This window comes from Carcharodon carcharias, assembly GCF_017639515.1.
Source record: "Carcharodon carcharias isolate sCarCar2 chromosome 37 unlocalized genomic scaffold, sCarCar2.pri SUPER_37_unloc_1, whole genome shotgun sequence".
NCBI classification, from domain to species: domain Eukaryota; kingdom Metazoa; phylum Chordata; class Chondrichthyes; order Lamniformes; family Lamnidae; genus Carcharodon; species Carcharodon carcharias.
Genome location: NW_024470758.1, coordinates 2,933,772 through 2,958,303, shown reverse-complemented (window position 1 = coordinate 2,958,303; position 24,532 = coordinate 2,933,772). Strand labels below are relative to the sequence as shown.

Here is a 24,532-nt window from a genome sequence, read left to right as displayed (position 1 = left end):
GTCGGAGGGTCAGTACTGCAGGAGTGCTGCACTGTCAGAGGGTCAGCACTGAGGGAGTATTGCACTGTCAGAAGGTCCGTACTGAAGGAGTGCTGCACTGTCAGAGGGTCAGTACCAAGGGAGTACAGCAGTGTCGGAGGGTCAGTACTGCGGGAGTGCTGCCCACTTAAGGCCCTCACCCACTGCCCCTGGTATCAAACAATGGTAAGCAGCAGACTCGCCTTGCAGGGACACCCAATCAAACCACGGTTCCTCAGGGGAGGTATACCTTGTTCAAAGGCACTCAGTTCCTGATCAAAGGTCTTGACATCGGAAAATAACTGGGCTGGGAATGTTGGGGGGGTGTCTTGACGTGAACCAGGCCACATCTGTTCTTCGAAACCCTCCACCACCACCCACTCCCACCTCACCACACCAGCTGGCAAACCCACCTCCCCATGGCACTCATCCCGCCCTCACTAATTTGTGCCTGGGTCCCTCGGTGACCCTCGGCCCTCTCCCCAGGTGCAGTACTGGCAGCAGCCACTGCCTCCGGTGGCGCTGCTGGCAAGGGAGAGCTGCCTGCCTCTGATTGGCCAGCAGCTCTCGGCGGACAGGATTTCCGCCCCCCCCTACCGCCCCCCTCTCAGGGTCCTAAATCTTGGAGAAGGCCCAGTGCTGGCCAGTTAAGTGCCAGATGGACACTTAATTCCATTAGACCTTTCCCAACATCGATGAGGCGGGGCTCCTGCTGGTTCTCCAACTGTTGGGTGTTAAGATTAAATTCCGCCCATTGTGTTCTAAATGGTTGAACACGCCGATTTTTATCTCTCCCGGTCGTGATTCACTTTGCACTTCAACCTTCCCTTCCACTGTCCCCAGCAGCCTTGCCCATGCATTTCTCTTCCTTAAACCCCTCCACCTTCCTAATGCCCCTTCCCTGGGACAATGCCCCTCTCAGCCCAGCTAGCTGCCCATGCTCTCCGGGACCGACACACATACACACACACCCACCTGGTTCCACGCTCCCACGGATAATCCCGATCACGTTGTCCGATGGTTTAATCTCCATTTTGTTGTGCACGCTGACTGTCACGTCACTGTTAAAAGCAACACGCGGTTCATTTCACAGAATGGGTACAATGCAGAAGGAGGCTATTCGGTCCATCATTTCCATTCCGGCTCTCTGCTGGAGTAACTCTCCTAGTCTCCTCGCCCTTGCCCATTTCCCTGAAGCCCTGCAAAATTTTTCTCTTCAGAAACTGAACTGGACCAGCCTTATAAACACTGTGGCTACAAGAGCAGGTCAGAGGCTGGGAATTCTGCAGAGAGTAACTCACATCCTGACTCCCCAAAGCCTGTCCACCATCTACAAGGCACAAGTCAGGAGTGTGATGGAATATTCCCCACTTGCCTGGATATGTGCAGCTCCCACAACACTTAAGGAGCTTGATCATGTCCAGGACAAAACAGCCCACTTGATTGTCACCTCATCTACATTCACTCCTTCTGCCACCGACGCACAGTAGCAACAGTGTGTGTACCATCTACAAGATGCACTGCAGCAACTCACCAAGGCTCCTTCGACAGCACCTTCCAAACCCACGACCACAACCTTCTGGAAGGACAAGGGCAGCAGATACATGGAAACCCCACCATTTGGAAGTTCTCCTCCAAGCCACTCACAATCCTGACTTGGAAATATATCGGCCGTTCCTTCACTGTGGCAGGGCCAAAATCCTGGAACACCCTCCCTAACAGCAATTTGGATATACCTACACCACGTGGACTGCAGCGGTTCAAGAAGGCAGCTCACAGTTCACCACCATCACCTTCTCAAGGGCAATTAGGGATGGTTAATAAATGCTGGCCCAGCCAGTGAAGCCCACATCCAGTGAAAGAATAAAAACATAGATAATTATCCAATCCCTGTTTTGAAAGCTACAATTGAACCTGCTTCCACCACACTCTCAGGCAGTGCATTTTTTTATGGATGACCTAGACCTCTGGCTTGTTGAACAAGTAATATTGCCTTGCTGGGCTGAATAGCTCAGTCTGCTGTTTAACACCTGACTAGCAGGCCACACCGAAGGAGCTCTGGTCCAGATTGGACACCTTGCCCCACTTACAATGCTTCTGTTGGAAACTCTATACCATTTCTTACAAGACTGATTCATCTATCTGTGCCTATCTCATCTTGTAAAGTCAACACCATTGGAAAAGTGAATTATACAGCATCAGTTTTAAGCCTGCCGACCTCCATGAAGGAACACCTCATTGGACTTTGATTCTGGACTCTGGAACCCACATGAAACAATATTTATTTTCTCTGTGGTCTCTGTACTGTAAATCTTTCTTTTCTCTATCCCTCTCTTTGCTATCTGAAGGCGAGTGGGATATTGCGTTCCCTCTTTTTGCGTTTTGAGTGTGTGCAAATAAACTAACCCTTTGAGTTCATCCTATCTGGAGTTTGCTATGGGGTTATTATCATAGAAGATTGGATCACACTCAAACCTAGCGGTTGGGAAATACGTCACCTCTTATAAAGAGGGAAGCAAATCAAAAAACACCTTTCTGCTTATGGGTGGGTGGTGAGAGGACAAATATGTGCTGTTTAAATTTAACCCCCTCCTGCCCGTAACAATAAGGTTTAACATAACCTTCTTGGGTTGGTGCTCTATGCCCCTATTTATAAACCCCAAGACACTGATTGCTTTATTATCTGCTTTCTCAAGCTGTCTTCAATGACTTATGCACATATGCACACAGGTCCCTCTGCTCCTGAACCCCATTTAGAATTCAACCCTTTATTTTATATTGTCTCTCCAACAAAATGAATCACTTCTCTGCATTAAATTTCACCTGTCACTTGTCTGCCCATTCCACCAGCCTGTTTATGTCCTCCTGAAGTCTGACTCTATCTTCCTCACAGTTCACAATACTTCCGACGTTTGTGTCATCTGCGCAACAATTAACACAAGAGTTTCTTCAATCAATGGTCAGATCTTTGACCATTTGCTCTGTATCATACCAGAGTGCTCCTCAACTCTTTACCAGAGAAGCAGCTGTAAGTCATGGACGCCTTAAGGGTCAACTTGGCTCAGTCAGGGTCTCTCTCTCGCACCAATCCTCGTCCAGGTCCACTCAAGAGACTTGAGCCCACAATTCAGGCCAAAGCTCCACATGCCATTACTGAGGGGGTCCTGTATTGTCAGAGATATCTTTCAGAGGAGGTGTTAATCCAAGGCCCTATCTGCCCCTCTCAGGAGGATGTAGAAAATCTCACTGCTACTCAGAAGACTAGCGGACTTCTCTCATAAACTGAAGGCAATATTTATCCTTCAGTCAATTGGGGTTGAGATTTGAAGTCTCCATTTGATGGTTAAGGGTCACAGGTACTAGATGGACTAGAGACGGTCAGTTATGCCATGCTTATGGTGAACCTGAGATTAGATCAGGCCAACGCTGCCTCACTGAGCCTTCAGCATTCACCCAAACATTAGCAAACCCGTCGATCTCTGTGTCAACGGGAGACAAGCTAACCTGTCTGCAAAGGAGCTCTCATTGTGAAATCCAGGTCCCAGGCGGTATGTGCAGCCAAGGCCTCCCTGCCAGGCTTCAGGAGCTTCATCTCCAGTCAAACCACTGAAAGAGATGGAAAAGCATTCAGCGTGAGGTATAGCTTTGGATTGGCCAACTGAGCTGTGCTGTCAGGGGTTGGCCAATTGTCTCAATGATGCCATCCAGAGTCAACCAATCACCTTCCCTTTAAAATGAAACCAGAGTCAAGGGGTTAGTAGTCACAGAGGACAAGACATCACTATGGCTGAAGAACCTTACCCCGTAATCTTCCTCATGGGTCCCCCACTCTCTAACCTTCCCCTCTTGTTCCCCCTCTCTAACCTTGCTCACTTGTCTTCCCTCCAACTTTCCTCACTTGTCACCCCTTCTCGAACCTTCCTCTCTTGTCTACCTTCTCTAACCTTCCTGCCTTGTCCCCCTCTCTAACCTTCCTCTCTTGTCTCCATCTCTAAACTTGCTCCCTTGTCCCCTTCTCTAACCTTACTCCCTCGTCCCCCCTCTCTAACCTTCCTCCCTCGACCCCCTCTCTAACCTTCCTCACTTGTCCCCCACTCTAATCTTCCTCACTTGTCCCCATCTAACATTCACCTCTTGTCCCCCCTCTCTAACCTTCCACCCCGCAATGCTCCTTTCTAACCTTCCCCCAACCCCTCCTAACCTTCACCCCAATACCCCCTCTCTAATTGTACCGCCAATTTCCCCTCTCTAACTGTCCCCCCAATCCCTCCTAACCTTTGCCTCACCCTCCCCTCTCTAATTTCCCCCCCCAATCCTCCCTCTCCAACCTTCCCCCCAAACCCCCCTCTCTAACTTTCCTTCCTCCAATCCCCCCTCTCTAACCTTCCCCATCATCCCCCCAAACCCCTCTAACCTTCGGCCCAATTCCCCTCTCTAACCGTCCCCCCAATCCCCCTCTCTAACCTTCCCCTCAATCTTCCTTTCTAACCTCCCCCCCAAACCCCTGTCGCTAACCTCTCCTCCAATCCCCTCTCTCTAACCTTATCTCCAATCCCCCTCTCTCTAACCTTGCCCTCAACCCCCCACTCTCTAGCCTCTCTCTAATCCTCCTCTCTCTAACCTTTCCCCATCCCACCTTTCTAACCTCCCCCCCAATCCCCTCTCTCTAACCTTCGCCCAATCCCCCTCTCTAACCTCCCCTGACTGTCTCTGTCTCTCTCTTACTGCTCAGTTCTTACAGAACCAGTCTGAGCAGTGGTGGGGCATGGGGAAGTTCGATTCCCAGTGTTGCTCGGTAGCCAGGAATGGTCGAACAATCTAGTGAAGGTCAAGCGGATGGTCTCAGTGTGCAGAGGCTGAGGTAGGCCCACAGTGTAGCTAATCGCCTCAGCTCTCTGTCAACTTTAGATACTTCAGTGCTTTCCAATCAGCGTGTTGCCTTCAGTTCTGGCTGAGAAATTGCGAGCCACCTGAGATGGATACTTACCATATGAGTTGATGGGCGTCTTCAAACCCAATAGGCTGCGCTGGAATGGGTGATAAACCGGTGATGTTGGATACAGCCTGCCTAAAGGTATAACCTGTAAGCGATTGAACAGAATAACAAGTGAGTACAGCGTTGAGACTGGTTTATGGGTGAACTCCTGAGCTTAGTTTAGCCCTCAGAGAAGGACTCTATTAAACTGGGCCGTAACCAGTTGTGTTAACGGCTACACACTGAGACGAGGCTACTGGTGCTAAACACTGAGCAGGCCCTGAGGAGAGGCCCTGAGAAGAGGTGAGACCAGGCCCTTAGGAGAGGCCCCTGGGACCAAGCTCTGAGAAGATGCCCTGAGAAGAGGCCCTGGGAAGAGGTGAGACCAGGCCCTGAGGAGAGGCCCTGGGAAGAGGTGAGACCAGGCCCTGAGGAGAGGCCCCTGGGAAGAGGTGAGACCAGGCCCTGAGAAGAGGCCCTGGGAAGAGGTGAGACCAGGCCCTGAGGAGAGGCCCCTGGGAAGAGGTGAGACCAGGCCCTGAGGAGAGGCCCTGAGATTAGCCACTGGATGAGATCCTGAGATTAGCCTCTGGGGCAAGGCCTTGAATCAGGGACTAGGCCCTGAGCTGTGGCCCTGGATCTAGGCCCCGAGTAGGGGTCCTGGGATTGAGCCTGGAGTTGTGGCCCTGGGCCTGGGCCCTGAGTTGAGGCCCTGGGTCTTGGCCCTGAGCAGAGGCCCTGAGATTAGCCTCTGAGGCAAAGCCCTGAGCTGTGGCCAGGCAGGAGGAGGGAGACTGGGAGCAGTAGGGTCCGTCCGTACCTTTGGCAGGGTAATAAGGTGTCAGCTGGTCCCCAAAATTGCTCTTGTAGGAGCCACGCTCGACCCCAGAGGGGGGCAGGTACCAGGAGTGAGGGTAGGTCTCATTCTTGTCGCTCAATTTTCCATCATTGATATCAGCCGGATCGGTGTAGACAATGACGCCAGACACCCCGAATCTTGCCCCGTTTATACCCTGCCGATCAAATCAAATGCATCATTCATAAACGCACTTCATTCAAAACATTTTAATGTCAAAATCATCGGGGGGGGGGGGGGGGGGGGGGGGGTGGTGATTTCTTGTCGCAATAGGAGGGAGCAGGTTCCAACTTCCCATCCCGCTTTGCTTTCTGTTAGTGGTAGCTTTAGGTGGGGGGGGGGGGGGGAGGTTCCAGATCTAGACAGGATGGTGGCTGATCTTGAGGGGGTTGGTTAGGGGCTCAGAGGGAGGCGTTCCTGCTCCTCCTGTCCCACAACGAGTACTGGAAAGGAACTTATATTTTCAATGCTGGAGGTCTTGCCTCCCTTTAGCTCCCTTTAGGCCCCGGGAAACCGGGCAGGCCCAGGGCTAAAAGCTGGAAGACAGGGTAAATCCAACGCTGTGCAGCTTTATTATCAAATTTAAAAGGCCCTTCTGCCTCCTGGGAGCTGATCGGTTGCTTGCTCCCCACTGTCCCGCTTTTGTTTAAAAATAAATTGTCACATCTCGCCCCGGTCCCAGGCGGCCTGTTTCTGGGGGTTAAAACTGTCTCCTCGCCCCAAAGTCGCAGCCCTCCTTTCCTTTTGAGTAGCCTCAACACGCTGGCGTTCCCAGTCACGGCCACTGAGTCACCCAGCTATAGATCAGGAAAGAGAGGTCAATGTTCACTGCCTGGGGAGTGGGCTGAGGACTGCCTGCTTCAGGAAGGGGCAGGAAACACGATGAGGGCACAACCAGGTCCGTTCCTGCTGACGGTGGAGGGGTGATGGCAATCGTGTGCGTTCTAGTGTGCCATTCAAAGCATTCAATTTCAGCTCAGCTGTCTGGGCAAGAGTTAGCAAGGGCCAAATACAAAACAGGAGGAGGAGAAATGGCCATTTGATTATCAAACCCCAATGCCTCTAGTCTACTAACACTCCCATCAAAACCCATCGCTCTAATCCCCTAACTCCCCATCAAAACCCATCCCTCTAATCCCCTAACTCCCATCAAAACCCATCCCTCTAATCCCCTAACTCCCATCAAAACCCATCGCTCTAATCCCCTAACTCCCCATCAAAACCCATCCCTCTCATCCCCTAACTCCCCATCAAAACCCATCGCTCTAATACCCTAACTCCCATCAAAACCCATCCCTCTAATCCCCTAACTCCCATCAAAACCCATCCCTCTAATCCCCTAACTCCCATCAAAACCCATCACTCTAATACCCTAACTCCCATCAAAACCCATCCCTCTAATCCCCTAACTCCCATGGAAACCCATCGCTCTAATCCCCTAACTCCCATCAAAACCCATCGCTCTAATCCCCTAACTCCCCATCAAAACCCATCCCTCTAATCCCCTAACTCCCATGGAAACCCATCGCTCTAATCCCCTAACTCCCATCAAAACCCATTCCTCTAATCCCCTAACTCCCATCAAAACCCATCCCTCTAATACCCTAACTCCCATCAAAACCCATCCCTCTAATCCCCTAACTCCCATCAAAACCCATCCCTCTAATACCCTAACTCCCCATCAAAACCCATCGCTCTAATCCCCTAACTCCCATCAAAACCCATCGCTCTAATACCCTAACTCCCATCAAAACCCATCCCTCTAATCCCCTAACTCCCATCAAAACCCATCCCTCTAATCCCCTAACTCCCCATCAAAACCCATCCCTCTAATCCCCTAACTCCCATCAAAACCCATCGCTCTAATCCCCTAACTCCCATCAAAACCCATCGCTCTAATACCCTAACTCCCATCAAAACCCATCCCTCTAATCCCCTAACTCCCCATCAAAACCCATCCCTCTAATACCCTAACTCCCCATCAAAACCCATTGCTCTAATCCCCTAACTCCCATCAAAACCCATCGCTCTAATCCCCTAACTCCCATCAAAACCCATCGCTCTAATCCCCTAACTCCCATCAAAACCCATCCCTCTAATACCCTAACTCCCCATCAAAACCCATCGCTCTAATCCCCTAACTCCCATCAAAACCCATCGCTCTAATACCCTAACTCCCATCAAAACCCATCCCTCTAATCCCCTAACTCCCATCAAAACCCATCCCTCTAATCCCCTAACTCCCCATCAAAACCCATCCCTCTAATCCCCTAACTCCCATCAAAACCCATCGCTCTAATACCCTAACTCCCATCAAAACCCATCGCTCTAATACCCTAACTCCCATCAAAACTCATCCCTCTAATCCCCTAACTCCCATCAAAACCCATCCCTCTAATCCCCTAACTCCCCATCAAAACCCATCCCTCTAATCCCCTAACTCCCATCAAAACCCATCGCTCTAATACCCTAACTCCCATCAAAACCCATCCCTCTAATCCCCTAACTCCCATCAAAACCCATCTCTCTAATCCCCTAACTCCCCATCAAAACCCATCCCTCTAATCCCCTAACTCCCATCAAAACCCATCGCTCTAATACCCTAACTCCCATCAAAACCCATCCCTCTAATCCCCTAACTCCCATCAAAACCCATCCCTCTAATCCCCTAACTCCCATCAAAACCCATCGCTCTAATCCCCTAACTCCCATCAAAACCCATCCCTCTAATCCCCTAACTCCCATGGAAACCCATCGCTCTAATCCCCTAACTCCCATCAAAACCCGTCGCTCTAATCCCCTAACTCCCCATCAAAACCCATCCCTCTAATCCCCTAACTCCCATGGAAACCCATCGCTCTAATCCCCTAACTCCCATCAAAACCCATTCCTCTAATCCCCTAACTCCCATCAAAACCCATCCCTCTAATACCCTAACTCCCATCAAAACCCATCCCTCTAATCCCCTAACTCCCATCAAAACCCATCCCTCTAATACCCTAACTCCCCATCAAAACCCATCGCTCTAATCCCCTAACTCCCATCAAAACCCATCGCTCTAATACCCTAATCCCATCAAAACCCATCCCTCTAATCCCCTAACTCCCATCAAAACCCATCCCTCTAATCCCCTAACTCCCCATCAAAACCCATCCCTCTAATCCCCTAACTCCCATCAAAACCCATCGCTCTAATCCCCTAACTCCCATCAAAACCCATCGCTCTAATACCCTAACTCCCATCAAAACCCATCCCTCTAATCCCCTAACTCCCCATCAAAACCCATCCCTCTAATACCCTAACTCCCCATCAAAACCCATTGCTCTAATCCCCTAACTCCCATCAAAACCCATCGCTCTAATCCCCTAACTCCCATCAAAACCCATCGCTCTAATCCCCTAACTCCCATCAAAACCCATCCCTCTAATACCCTAACTCCCCATCAAAACCCATCGCTCTAATCCCCTAACTCCCATCAAAACCCATCGCTCTAATACCCTAACTCCCATCAAAACCCATCCCTCTAATCCCCTAACTCCCCATCAAAACCCATCCCTCTAATACCCTAACTCCCCATCAAAACCCATTGCTCTAATCCCCTAACTCCCATCAAAACCCATCGCTCTAATCCCCTAACTCCCATCAAAACCCATCGCTCTAATACCCTAACTCCCATCAAAACTCATCCCTCTAATCCCCTAACTCCCATCAAAACCCATCCCTCTAATCCCCTAACTCCCCATCAAAACCCATCCCTCTAATCCCCTAACTCCCATCAAAACCCATCGCTCTAATACCCTAACTCCCATCAAAACCCATCCCTCTAATCCCCTAACTCCCATCAAAACCCATCTCTCTAATCCCCTAACTCCCCATCAAAACCCATCCCTCTAATCCCCTAACTCCCATCAAAACCCATCGCTCTAATCCCCTAACTCCCATCAAAACCCATCGCTCTAATACCCTAACTCCCATCAAAACCCATCCCTCTAATCCCCTAACTCCCATCAAAACCCATCCCTCTAATCCCCTAACTCCCATCAAAACCCATCCCTCTAATCCCCTAACTCCCATCAAAACCCATCGCTCTAATCCCCTAACTCCCATCAAAACCCATCCCTCTAATCCCCTGACTCCCATGGAAACCCATTCCTCTAATCCCCTGACTCCCATGGAAACCCATTCCTCTAATCCCCTAACTCCCATCAAAACCCATCCCTCTAATCTCCTGACTCCCATGAAAACCCATTCCTCTAATCCCCTAACTCCCATCAAAATCAATCCCTCTAATCCCCTATCTCCCATCAAAACCCATCGCTCTAATCCCCTAACTCCCCATCAAAATTTGAATGCCTTGATTGAACTCTCAGGCAACGCATTCCAGATCCTAATCACTCGCTATGTGAAAATGTTTTTCCTTACGTCCCCATTGTTTCATTTGCCAAATACCTTAGGCCCGTATTCTCTGATTCTCGCTTCTTCCACCGACAGGAAGTTTCTCCCTATTGGCCCTGTCCAGACCCCTCATGGTTTTGAACACCTCTTTCAAATCTCCTCTCAGCCTTTTCTTCTCCAAGGAAAGCAGTCCCAACTTCTCCAATCTGTCTACGTAACTGAAGTTCCTCATCCCAGGAACCATTCTTGTGAATCCTTTCTGCACTCTCTCCAATGCTTTCACATCCTTCCTAAAGTATGGCATCCAGAACTGGATGCAGTACTCCAGCTGAGGCTGAACCAGTGTTTTATACAAGTACAAGGCTGGTGGGGGTGGGTGGGTGGAAGTGGGGGGGAAAAGGGAGGAGGAGGGGGGAAGGGGAGGTGGGGGCAGTAACCAAACTGTTGAAAAAGCTGGAAGCTTGTCAGAGCAGACATTTTAAAACAGTGAATTAAGCCTGTTAGACACATGGAAACTCTGCATAGACAGATCTAAAATATAAAACACCAAACATTTCTCAATCTGAGTAAAGTAGACCATCTTTAATTCTATTCTAAATTTAATTTAAAATCTTGTTTGTAACTCAGTTTTAATTTTCAACTTTCCTTATCCAGGTCATTGGTGTTTTCCTGAGCCTAGGACAGAGTCTGTCTGACCTGTTGGCCCTGTCTCAGTGGGGATCCCTCTCTCTCTCTCAACTCTGAGTCTGAAGGTCCTGGGTTTGATCCACACTCCAGAGGTTTCAACCCATAATCCAGGCCAACATTGCCAGTGCCAGTACTGGTGGAGTGCTGCACTGTCGGAGGGTCAGTAGTGACGGAGTGCTGCACTGTTGGAGGGTCAGTACTGAGGAAGTGCTGCACTGTCGGAAGGTCAGTGCTGAGGGAGTGCTGCACTGTCAGATGGTCAGTACTGAAGAAGCGCTGCACTGTTGGAGGGTCAGTACTGAAGGAGCGCTGTGCTGTTGGAGGGTCAGTACTGAGGGAGTGCTGCACTGTTGGAGGGTCAGTACTGAGGAAGCGCTGCACTGTCAGTGGGCCAGTAATGAGAGAGCGCAGCACTGTTGGAGGATCAATACTGACAGAGTGGTGCACTATGAGAGAGTCAATACTGAGAGAGTGCTGTACTGTCAGAGGGTCAGTACCAAAGGAGTGCCGCACTGTCGGAGGAGCAGTACTGAGGGAGTGCAGCACTGTTGGAGGTGTTGTCTTTTGGATGAGACATTGAACTGAGGTCCCATCAGCCTTCTCAGGTGGATGTAAAAGATCTGATGGCCACTATTGGGAGACCAGCCGGGGTGGGGGGCCGGGTGTGGGGGGGGGGGCTGGAATTAAAATTTATCCCGCAACATCACTAAATGCGATGTCTGGTCATTAACAAGTTTCCTGTGTGAGGGATCTCGCTGAATGTAAATGGACAGCCGCGTATCCTACATTTCAGAAGCATTTCATCGCTGCCCAGGGTTCCGGGACACTCTGTGGTCGTGAGGGCCCTACGGAAATGTAAGTTCACTCCCACATCGGTTGTAGATCTTAGAAAGCAGGCGGGATTGCCCTGGGGTGAGGTTTGCTTCCATCGGCAGCACAGCCGAGATCAGGAACTCAGTGCGGTGCTGTTATGGTCACTACATCCAACACCCCCCAAACCCCGCTCTGCCCTCCATTCCCCCCCACCCCCTCCCCCAAGGCCCATTGTAACCCAGCTGAGCTTGGAGGCTATGGGCAGAGCCTCAGGCTGGAGTGCCCCACTCCGGCCTCCGAGGGCAGCGCCCCCACATGCTCAGTCGCGTTGGAAAGCAATCCCAATTAAATCAAGAGGCGACAAGATATCCGTATACTACCTTGTCCCCACGGCCAGTTCCTCCGTATCTGACAATAGCAATTGTGTTGTTCAGGTCAATGGTTTTGTTTAGATGTTGGTAGTCGTCCATTGTCCCATAGTTGGCGTACACCAGCCTGCCCTGCGTTGGAAGGCGAGAGAACGTGTTTACTACATTATAATATCACAGCTGTAACTGAGAGTGTTACCACGGCCCCGAATAACCATCCCCTTCCTCTTCCAGAAATAGGAGCAAAGGGACAGGCCATTTGGCCCCTCAAGTCTGTTCTGTCATTCAACAGCGAAGCCCACAGCCCGTGAATGAATTAAAAACAAAAATCACAGCATTGTTACCACACAGGAGGCCGTTCGGCCTGTCATGTCTGTGCTGGCTCTCCCAATGAGCAATGTGCCTTCTCCCCGTAACCCTGCACGCTCTTCCTTTTCAGATAATAATCCAAGTCCCTCTTCAAGGCCGCGATGGAACCTGCCTCCACCACACTCTCGGGCAGCGCATTCCAGACCCTAACCCCTCGCCGGCTGAGCAAGTTTCTCCTCATGTCTCCATTGTTTCTTTGGCCAATTACCTTAAATCTGTGTCCTCTGGTTCTCAATCCTTTCAGGTTTCTCCCGACCTACTCTGTCCAGACCCCTCGTGGTCTTGAAGGCCTCTGTCATATCTCCTCTCAACCTCCTCTTCTCCAAGGAAAACAGTCCCAGCTCCTCCAGTCCTTATCTGAGGTTCCTCATCCCTGGAACCATTCTCACGAATCTTTGCTGCACCCTCTCGAATGCCTTCATATCCTTCCGAAAGTTTGGTGCCCAGAACTGGACGCAGTACTCCAGTTGAGGCTGAACCAGTGTTTCATTCACGTTTAACATAACGTTCTTGCTCTCGGACCCTATGCAGTCAGGTTGCACTCATTCAGATCATAACTTAACCCTACCATAGCTTCTTAATACTGGACGCAAATAATGTCAGAGACAGTATAAGGGGCATATGAAGGTTGTGCTAATCGGGCACCCTGCGTTCACTGGTGTGGCTCTACACTGTGTGGCAATGCAAGCTCTCCCAGGCCTACTGTCATATAGCAGATGTGGCATTTTGACTGTAGCCACCTTCCAACTCAGGTGTTGCCCCCAAGCGACAGGAGAGGGAGAGGGAGAAACATCGCCTCCTATTCCCCGAGAAGGCCTTCCCAAAGTGCGCAGTCCCTCAGTTAAGGGGGCTGCGACCGGATTCTGGAGTGAGGAGGGCTCCATATCCTGGCCAGAACTCCTGCGCCTGATGGCTGTTGTAGTGATTCCCTTCCCCAGCTGAGAATACATGTGCCTGCCTGTTGGCTGAGGACTGAATTGGGATAGGCTGTGAAGCCTCTCCAGTCAAATAGCCCGCCAACACCCACGGTTTGAAATAGCACACGAACAGTTGGTGAAGTGGCCAGAGAGGGCTTAAAACTACTGGAACATGTAGTCCAGTGAGAGTCAACAGCCTCAAGCAGAGGGGGATAACAAGTGTCTTACTGGTCTCTCTCTCTCTCTCTCTCTCTCTCACCTTGTAGCCAGATGATGAGTGGTTCAAGCTCCACTCCAGATACTTGGGCTCATAATCCAGGCCAACATTCCCAGTGCACTGTTGGAGGGTCAGTACTGAAAAAGCACTGCACTATCAGGGGGTCAGTACTGAGGGAGTGCTGCACTGTCAGGGGGTCAGTACTGAGGGAGTGCTGCACTGTCAGGGAGTCACTATGGAGGGAGTGCTGCACTATTGGAAGGTCAGTATTGAAAAAGCGCTGCACTGTCAGTACTGAGGGAATATTGTGCTGTTGGAGGGTCAATACTGACGGTGTGCTGCCCTGGGGGAGGGTCAGTACTGAAGGAATGCTGCACTGTTAGAGGATCAGTACTGAGGGAGTGTTACACTGGGAGATGGTTAGTACTGAGACAGTGCTGCCCTGGGGCAGGGGCAGTATTGAGGGAGTGCTGCACTGTCAAAGGGTCAGTACTGAGGGAGTGCTGCACTGTCATGGGGTCAGTACTGAGGGAGTGCTACACTGGGAGAGGGTCAGTACTGAGGGAGTGCTGCACTGTCGGAGGGTCAGTACTGAGGGAGTGCTGCACTGTCGGAGGGTCAGTACTGAGGGAGTGCTACACTGGGAAAGGGTCAGTACTGAGGGAGCGCTGCACTGTCAGAGGGTCAGTACTGAGGGAGTGCTGCACTGTCAGAGGGTCAATACTGAGAGAGTGCTGCACTGTCAGAGGGTCAGTACTAGGAAGTGCTGCATGGCGGATGGAGCAGCACTGAGGGAGCACTGCGCTGTTGGGAGCATTGCTTATCGGATGAGGCATTATAGCAATGGCCCTCTCTGACAGATGGAAAAGATTCCATGGCCATTATTGGAAGGAGAGCACAGCGTTCTGAGGCAAAATTTTATACTTCAACGGACATTGTAAAAACAAATACATTCAGGATCACATTGCTGTTTGTGGGATCTTGCAGTGCACAAATCTCAGGTTGGATTGTAATGCATTGCTGAAAAGATTGACATGTCAAAGTTTTTCATCTTGCACTCATCAAGATGAACACAAGAATACCGAATCGTTTGAAATTTGCTATTCTCGTTGTCATGAAGCTATTAATGTATATAATATTTTGGAAAATATTTTTCTTTCAAAATAGAGGTTTAGTCTGTGGGTGTGTCTTAATTGGATTAAAGCTAGCTAGTCTGGGTGCTTCGATATATACTAGTTTTTATATGTAAACAGAGAGGTAGAGCATATTTGTACTTTTTGAATAGAGCATTCAGAAAATGGGGCAAAAAATGGTGCCTATCTAGCAGATACCAAGCCATATGTCTATATTACTAATAAAATTGGGTACTATGAAAGGGGTTTCATTGTTAGGGAGGTTTAGTTCAGAGGTTGTTGAAACAATGAGAATTAACATTCAATGGGGGTGATAGGTATAACTTTAACAGTTTTCGGGTGTGCAGAGCAGAGGCAATGTGAGATCAACAGGCAGCTGGAAGCCTTCAACTGGCTGCACAGGAACCAAAGTGAAAAGAGCCTCATTTTGAATCCGTCAGGTGAAAATGCTTTGCCTGGTGCGTGGTTAAGTCTATGGGTTGCTGTTGCCTTAATGGAGATTAGTTTGGGGATTTGTTAAAAGTTATGGTGGTAGTGATTTGTAGCCATGTTTATATATATCTTAACATGTGTAAATTAATAAAATGTTTCATTTAATTTAATGTAAAACCTTGAGAACTGGTGGTCTGATTCCTGAATTTAGAGTCGCATCTCAAACATAACACTTAAAAATTATAGCTTATGACAGTTGTTTAAAGTTTCCCTCTGGGATTTTTAAATAACTCCACTTTACCAACTTTATCAGCCATAATACCTGCACTTATCCTGATGAGTGTCGGATGAAAAATTTCAACAACATGTCTCTCTTTTCAGTAATATTAAACTCATTTCTGATTGACATACCTTGCACTCTCCAGCAGGTGTGAAGGCGGCAAAGGGCTGGACCACATCCGGGTCGAGTTGATCTTTGGTGTAATTCACCTCCTTAATTCGTGACTTGAAAAGTACAGTGCCATTTGGTGCAACTGTAGGGGCAAAAAGGCTGACATGTCTCCAATGCCTTTCCTCAGGTCATCCTAAAGTACGTCACAGCCAATGGAGTACTTCCCAAAGCCACTTGATCAGCACCCCACCCACTACCTTAAACATTCGCTCCCTTCACCCGCACATGCACAAGGGCAGCAGTGTCTACCCTCTACAAGGTGCACTGCAGCAACTCGCCAAGGCTCCTTTGACAGCACCTTCCAAACCCGCGACATCTACCACCTAGAAGGACAAGGGCAGCTGGCGCATGGGAACACCACCACCTGGAAGTTCCCCTCCAAGCCACTCACCATCCTGACTTGGAAATATATACAGCACCCCGTGCTGTACCTGTCCTGGGAGTGTTTGATGGGGACAGTGTAGAGGGAGCTTTACCCTGTATGTAACCCCGTGCTGTACCTGCCCTGGGAGTGTTTGATGAGGACAGTGTAGAGAGAGTTTTACGCTGTATCTAACCCCGTATTGTACCTGTCCTGGGAGTGTTGATGGGGACGGTGTAGAGGGAGCTTTACACTGTATCTAACCCCGTGCTGTACCTGTCCTGGGAGTGTTTGATGGGGACAGTGTAGAGGGAGCTTTACTCTGTATGTAACCCTGTGCTGTACCTGTCCTGGGAGTGTTTGACGGGGACTGTGTAGAGGGAGCTTTACTCTGTATCTAACCCTGTGCTGTACCTGTCCTGGGAGTGTTTGATGGGGACAGTGCAGAGGGAGCTTTACTCTGTATCTAACCCCGTACTGTACCTGTCCTGGGAGTGTTTGATGGGACAGTGTAGAGGGAAGTTTACTCTGTATCTAACCGCGTGTTGTACCTGTCCTGGGAATGTTTGATGGGGACAGTGTGGAGGGAGCTTTACACTGTATCTATCCCTGTGCTGTACCTGTCCTGGGAATGTTTGATGGGGACATTGAAGAGGGAGATTTGCTCCGTATGTAACTAGCTGGGAGTATGTGACCAGCTGGTGTAGGGGAAGCTTTATTTTGTCTTCTGTCTGTGCTGGGAGTGTTTGATAGGGATGCTGGAGTGGGTGGTGATAATGTGTTCTTACCTACAGTGACTCGGTTAGGATTGTTCTTGTCTGGAAAGTCCAGCAGCACATCATATGTCACCTTCTTAGCTTCGTCCAAACCCGTCTCTTTGTTCTGCCATCTGTCTAACATCAGGTTGACCAGATCAATGTCTCCTTTGGTTGTGGCCATATGAGGCTTTTTAGAGAGCTCCCTAGGAGAGTAAATTTCAATAGCACATAAGACTGCAGAGAACATGATTACATTCAGTAGATCAGTGGATATCCCGTGGCATTGCTCATTCAAGTCAGTGCATTCACAGCTTTATTCGGATATGAGAATGATCGCCTGTAATGCAAAATGCAACATTCTTCTAACTATGAAGCTGTGCATAACATGGCCTGTTCCTAAAGTCACTAAATCCAAATCCCATAAATAGGCCCATTGTCTGGGCAATTTGCGGCTAATTGCCCTTTTTATTGTTTTTTTTCAGACACCATTTATTCTTTGATAGGTTCGTTGTCTTTAACTCATAGAATTGTACAGCATGGATGGAGGCCACTCAGCCCATCATGCCTGTGTCAGCTCTTCAAAAGAGCTCTCCAATTCAACATACTCTTTGATCTTTCCCTGTATAGCTGTATAAATTGTTCCCCTTCAAGTATTTATCCAATTCCCCTTTTGATGCTTTCATAGTACTGATTTTATTAGCAATATAAACATATTGCTTGGTCTCTGCTAGCTAGGTGCTAGATTTCACCCCACTTCTTGAATGCTCTATTCAAAAAAATGCAAATGTACTCTACCTCTCTTACGTCTCAAAACTAGTACACATCAAAGCATCCAGATTAGCTGGCTTTAATCCAATTAAGACGCACCCACAGACTAAACCTCTATTTTTAAAAAAAATTCCAATAATATATATATTAATAGCTCTGTGACATCCATATAGACAACATCCACCACTTTCCCTTCATCAACCATCTGTTTCTTCATCAAAATACTTCAATTAGTTAACCACAATCTGTCTTTTACAAATCCATGTCGGCTATCTTTAATTAAATCAAACCTCTCCAAGTGCCTGTTAAGTTTTTCTCTGATTATTGTTTCTAAAACCTGATCCACCACTGATGTTAAACTGATCAGCCGGCAGTTACGAGGACTGTCCTTACATCCTTTCTTGGACAAAATGTCACATTTGCCATTGTCTGACCCTCTGGCATCTCTCCCTGAATCTAGGGAGGATTGGCAGATTATGACAAACTGTTCCACTATCTTCACACCCACTTCCTGAGCAACCTGGGTGCAAGCCACATGGGTCAGGTGACTTATCCACTATAAGCTTATCCAGCCTTCCGAGTGCGACCTTCCGATCAACTTTCACCCCATCCATTACCTCTATCATCTTTGTTTCTACAGATACTTTGCCATTTTCCTCTTAGTAAACACCAATACAAAGTAATTGTTGAGTATTCTAGCCTTGCCCTGTGCCTCTAAGCATTTGTGCCTCTAAGTCTATTTGTGCTTCTAGCCCTCCAACTTTAATCACCATACTTTGTGCATTTATGTATAACCTATCCCTGCATTCCTTGTAATTCTCCTTGGTTTGTTCCTATCCAATATAGTGCTACTTCCTTCTCTTGTACTATCCAACACACTCACTTTATTCCTCTTTTCTGCTTCTATATGCTGGTGCTACCCCCCCACCCCCCAACCCCCCGTTCAATTTGGTTTAAACCCTCCTTAACCACACTAGTGAACCTTCCTGCGAGGACATTGGTCCAAGTCCTGTTGAGGTGTAACCCATCCCTTCTGCCCCAGAACTGATCCTAATGCCCTAAGAATCTGAAGCCCCCCCCCCCCCACCCCACCTGCACCATGCCTCAAGCCACACATTGATCCTCTCTAACTTTGCATTTCTCCTCTTGCTAGTGAGTGGCGCTAGGAGAAATCCGAACATTACTACCTGCGAAGCTCTACATTGTATCTTCCTCCCTAACTTCTGAAAATCTGGCCTTAGGACATCTATACCTGCTCTCTCCATACCGTTAGTACAGACGTGAACTGCAGCTTCTGGCTCACTCCTTCCCCTCTGTAGAATATTCTGCACCCTCTCCGTGATGTTCTTTACACTCGCACCAGAGGCAAAACACACCATGTGGGACCCATGATGATGGCTACAGGAGCCCCTAACTATGGAATCTCCGCCAAGCGACTACATTTTTACTCTCTGCGTTCCCACCCGTTCAGTCTCTTGCTCGCAGGTGCCACAGTCTGAACTGCACTCCTTCGAGGTGTCATCACTCCCAGCAGCCTCGAACGCTGACTGCCAGTTTGAGAGTCCCACTCCCTTGCTTTATCCCCACTGTCCCTCAGATTTTTCTTTTTGAGGCACTTCACTGGTTCCCTTTCAAAAGTTCCTATTGGATCTGTTTCCGCCACCCTTTCTGGCAGTGCTTTTGTTATGATCGATGCAGTTGGTAAAGTGGAGTTATTTAAAATTCCCAGAGGGAAACTTTAAACAACTGTCATAACCTATAATTTTTAAGTGTTATGTTTGAGATGCAGCTCTAAATTCGGGAATCAGACTATCAGTTCTTGAGGTTTTACATTAAACTATGTGAAACATTGATTAATTTACACAAGTTAAAATGTATATACACATGGCTACAAATCACTACTTACATAACTTTTAACAAATCCCCAAACTAATCTCCATTAAAGCAACAGCAACCCATAGACTTAACCAAACGCCAGACAAAGCATTTTCACCTTACGCAGTCAAAATGAAGTTCTTTTCACTGTGCAGCCAGTTGGAGGCTTACAGCTGCTTTTTGACCTCACATAGCCTCTCCTCTGCGCACCCGAAAACTACTGAAGTTATACCTACCACCACTGATTGAATTCAAATTCTCATTGTCACACCAGCCTCTTTGAACTTTACCTTTTAACAATGAAACCCCATTCATTGTATCAAATTTTATTAGTAATATAATCATATTGCTGGGTAGCTGCTAGATAGGCATCAAGTTTTGACCCCACTTCTATTCAAAAAATGCAAATACTCTGTACCTCCCTGTTTACATCTCAAAGCACCCAGACTAGCTGGCTTTAATCCAATTAAGACACACCCACAGACTAAACCTCTATTTCAAAAGAAAAATATTTTACAAAATGTCACATACATTAATAGCGTCATGGGACTTTCCAGATCACAACAACTCGCTGTGTAAAACAATACTACCTCCTCTATCACCCCCCATCCCCCCCACCGCACTGGAAAGTTTGTCAATTCTCTTCAATCTGTGTCCCTCTGGTTACTGACCCTCCTATCACTGGAAACAGTATCTCCTTATTTATTCTACCAAATGCCTCATGATTTTTAACACCTCAATTAAATCTCCCCCTTAATGTTCTCTGTTCTGAAGAGAACGATCCCAGCTTTTCCAGCCTCTCTACATAATTGAAGTTCCTTCATCTCTGGTGCCTTTCTAATAAATCTCTCCCAACCCCTTGACATCCTCCCTAAGGTATGGTGACCAGAATTGAACATATCTCTGGTTACATATGCCGCCCGCCACCCCCCCCACCCCTACACAAGTGTACCTCAAGTTGTCCTCGATCCGCTTGTTGTCGACCTCACCCATGAAGCGCTGGATGAGCGACTCGTCAATGTCCTGGGTGGAGCCCTGTCCCTGCTCCGTGATGCCATCCTTTGGGATGGCGAAGTGGCCGATCAGGAGGCCTGTGACTAAGGCAGCAATGCCGCTGATCAGAGCCACCAGCCAGGATTTCATCCTGAGCCCTCGATCCACACTGCAGAGAAACAACAAGAAGCTGAAATCCTCACGGTAGCCTGCTCTCTGCCGTAGGTGGATCTGGTGACCTTGTACCAATGGGAGGATTCATCCAATGATGACAGAGCTCAGGCTAATGTACAATCTGCAGTTATATATTAGCATCCATCTGCGATCTTTATTGAGCTATGGTTCAGGCATAAGGATCATAAACCTTTGATGTGCAGCAAGCTGCTTCAGACTTTGAACATCTTGAACCTATCTTGATGGATTTCATGATAGCGCTGCCTCATGATAAGCGGATCCCAAGTCAGATTGTGAAGTATAAAACTAGATACAAATTGTTTTCTTGATAGTTTGCTTATTTACAGAGTGCAGCATTACATACCTGCCTTCTACCTAATAACCTCATGTCCCAGCAGTCCCTCTTTATATGTGCTCAAGGTACTTAGTCAATCAATACCCTCCATCTGTTTATTCTTAACCTCAACAATGCAATTAACATAACATTAACATCTCACTAGGTTGGGACCACAGACATTGTCCTGTTTGTCAGAGAGTCCAATCTCTTTCCTAAAATGGGAATAACAGGACTTCCATCAATATAGTCACTTTCAAACTAATTAGAATAAATGGAATTTTGTTGGGCAAGGATATTAAGGGATATTGAATCAAGGAGGATGGATGGAGTTAATATAGAGCTCAGTTATGAATGGCACAACAGGCTGAAGTGGCTAATGACCAACTCCCATTCTTATCTCAATTCCCGCAAAGCTTCCTGCCATTTTCTCCCTAAATCACCGTGGGGGTACACCCCCATGGGCACTGTGAAAATCCCATGGCATCTCATCCAGGGAGCAATTCATTGTGTGCCAGCTCAGACAGTGAGGGGTAGGGGAGGGCATGATTCTGTTCTTGGTCAACATCAATGCACAGTTCCCAGTGGAGCGGTGTCACTAAGTAGTGACAGGATTGGGGTCTGCCCCAAGCTTAGCGGCTGGCTGGCTCTGCTGTGAACCCAGCTATCCAGCCCTCCGTCTCAAGGAACCAGGAGATGGTCATTCAGCCCCTTGGGCCAGTTCTGCCATTCAATCAGGTCCTGTCTGACCCGTACCTCAAATCCATTTTCCCAATCTTGCTCCATATCCCTCATACCCGAGTCAACAAAAATCGCTTGATTTCGGTCTTGAAAGTGCCAGTTGTTCCCCAGGATACACAGCCTCTTTGGGGGCGATGGTTGGGGGGAGGAGGGGTGGCGGGGGTGGGGGTGTGGTTGGGGGGACAGTTCCAGATTTGCATTCCCTTTTGTGCGACATCACCCCTGAACGACGTGGCTCTCATTTTAAGGTGATGCCCCCTTGTTCTGGACTCTGCCCACCAAGGGGGAATAGTTTCTCTTTATCTACCCTACAAATTCAAGCACCTTGGCTCCATGATAAACGCCAAAGCCACATCTGAGAGTGAAATCAAGGTTACGTGGGCTCCCGCAAGAGGCGTGACCAGCTACTTAGGTAGTGCCTGGAAGTCCCAAAGCATCTGCATGAAGCTGAAAAAGCTTGCTGGCTACAGTTGCTAGTGTGGAGTGTTGCACTCTCTGGATGTGAGAGTCAGGACTCTGCTGAAAGAGGATGAGAGGACAAGGACAGCTTTTGCAATGTGGAAAAGACGGAGGATGCTCAGGACCAGCTGGTTAGACAGAAAGACAAATGAGCGGGTTAGCTCCAGAGAAGTTCAGGCATCAAAAGGGTTGCTAAGTACAGTTAGAGACAGAGAATGATAGCCAAGTATGGATATTGGAAACAAAGGCCCGACAGCCTTGGCCTGGCAGCAATTGAAGGAGAAATTGGGGGTTAATAGCAGAAGAGGAAGATGAAAAATGGGATGGGTGGATAAGATTGAGACCTGGACTGAGGGTGGATTGAAGAAAGCCAGAGAAGTCGGATGATGCCAACAGTCCAGCTAACAATAAACGATACCATAAAACCATAAGACATAGGAGTAGAAATTAGGCCATTCGGCCCATCGAGTCTGCTCCGCCATTCAATCATGGCTGATAAGTTTCTCAACCCCATTCTCCCGCCTTCTCCCCGTATGTACCTAACAGCTCACTTAATAGTTTTAAATGCCTCAATTATTTCGGCCTCCCAATCTTCTGTGCAAATTTTTCCATCAAATCCCTTAGTCCTCTTCTCTCTCCAGAACCATCTAATTTCTCTTTGCTCCCCACCACCTTCTAAACCTCCGGCCACTGACAACATCCAACTTCAATGACCTTCCCAGGGAACTTATTCCACAAACTCAATTCCCCTTTTGGGGGCTGCAAGTTCTCCCTGGCTTCCCCTCTTATGTCTGACCTCCTCCCAGTGTAACCGCTGAATGCCAGTTTGTTAAAATCCTTCATCGGCTTTGCTTGTCCCTTTCATAAACTCGAGAACTCCTCTTGGATCATATGGTTTGCAAATAAAACATCCTCGACCATTATTTATGACTGAAATCCCTGATATCTGGAACCATCTTTTATATTTGTAAGGTGGCACCAAGGACCCATAATGGGAAGGTCGAGGGGAGGAAAACCCTTTAAACGCTGGAGTCCTACCTGAAGCAAAGGAAGATGGTTGGATTGTCAGGGGGCAAATATCCCAGATTAGGGCAGCCCCCTCGACTCGACCACCTTCAGTTGTTTCTCTGATAAGGAAATAGCCCAAGCCACCTACCACAGGACCTGGATAACATGGTGGAGAACACTCCTGCTGTTAAGTACCAGCCTATGCCCCATGATGTTCAAGGGCACCACCATCACTGAGTTCCACCACCATCAACATCCTGGGGCTCAAAGCTGACTAGCGGTTGAACTGGAGCTGTCACATCAACACAGTGGCTGTTACAGCATGGCAAAGACTGGGTACTCTGACCCTTTTCTGATTTCCCCAGCCCCCAGAAATTGATCCACCGTCTACAAGCCTTAAGCCAGGAGTGTGAGGGGGTACTCATCGCTCACCTGGATGGAGGCAGCACTTGAGAAACTCAACACTACCCAGGGCAGAGCAGTTCACTTGATCATTGTAGTCCATGTATCCCTGTCACTGGACTCCATGCCCACTCCACCACATCCCCCACCCCGCTCTTACTAACGCATTGTGGCCGCAGTATGTACAATCTATATGACACGCCGCACCAATGCATCGAGGTTCCCTGTAACTTCTACCACCAAGAGCAGCAACGCGTTGGGAACACCACCGCCTCCAACGTCCCACCCAAGTCACATACCATCCCAGCTTGGACAGATATCACCATTCCTTCAAACATTGCTGGGTCAAAATTCTATCAAACCGCTGAAAAGCCTCAAAGGAATGAAACCAGGTGGACCACCCAACATCGGCCAAGGCACCGGAAGCGGCAATGCCAAACTCAGACCTGCCGACCCTGCAAAATCCTCCTCGCTAACACCTGTGGGCTTGTCTCAAAATTGGGGGAGTTGTCTCACAGACTAGCCAAGTAACAGCCTGACATGGTCATACTCACAGAATCATACCGTAAAGATAATGTCCCAGACACTGCCATCACCATCCCTGGGTATGTCCTTTCCCACCCGGCAGGACAGATAAGGAGAAATCTCGTTACTTGGAAAGCGGTGAGAATATAGAACTCGCTACCACTGGGAGTGGCTGAGGTATATAGATATCTTCAAAAGGAAACCAGAAGAGCGCATGAGAGAAACAGGAGTAGAAAGGTGCACTGAAAGGCTGAGGTAAGGTAGATTGAATGGGAGGAGGATCCTGTGAAGTATAGACACGAGTTCAGACTAGTTGGGTTGAATGGCCTGTTAAAGTGCTGTACATGTAAACTTCACTGTCCTTGCATCATACACCTGTCAGGCCGGTAGGAGGTGGACAAGATGGACCTTTGGTATTTCTTTGTCAGGTTGTTTCAATGTTCCGATGATAGTGGAATTGTCCTCCAGTGCGACCTGTAATCTGATAGGCTTAGTGTTCATCT

At 48.4% G+C, this 24,532-nt stretch overlaps 1 protein-coding gene across 1 annotated transcript in view; it reads right to left on the bottom strand.

The window, feature by feature from the left end:
* naaladl1 (N-acetylated alpha-linked acidic dipeptidase like 1) overlaps positions 1–24,532 on the bottom strand; it is a 57,199-nt gene that overhangs the window by 26,784 nt on the left and 5,883 nt on the right. The window contains exons 4-11 of the mRNA XM_041181836.1: positions 20,346–20,555; positions 16,781–16,953; positions 15,592–15,713; positions 12,125–12,244; positions 5,814–6,006; positions 5,006–5,099; positions 3,523–3,624; positions 994–1,079 (exon numbers count right to left, since the gene is read on the bottom strand). Of these exons, the coding sequence (XP_041037770.1) occupies positions 994–1,079; positions 3,523–3,624; positions 5,006–5,099; positions 5,814–6,006; positions 12,125–12,244; positions 15,592–15,713; positions 16,781–16,953; positions 20,346–20,555 (1,100 nt within the window). The remainder of the gene's footprint in view (positions 1–993; positions 1,080–3,522; positions 3,625–5,005; positions 5,100–5,813; positions 6,007–12,124; positions 12,245–15,591; positions 15,714–16,780; positions 16,954–20,345; positions 20,556–24,532) is intronic.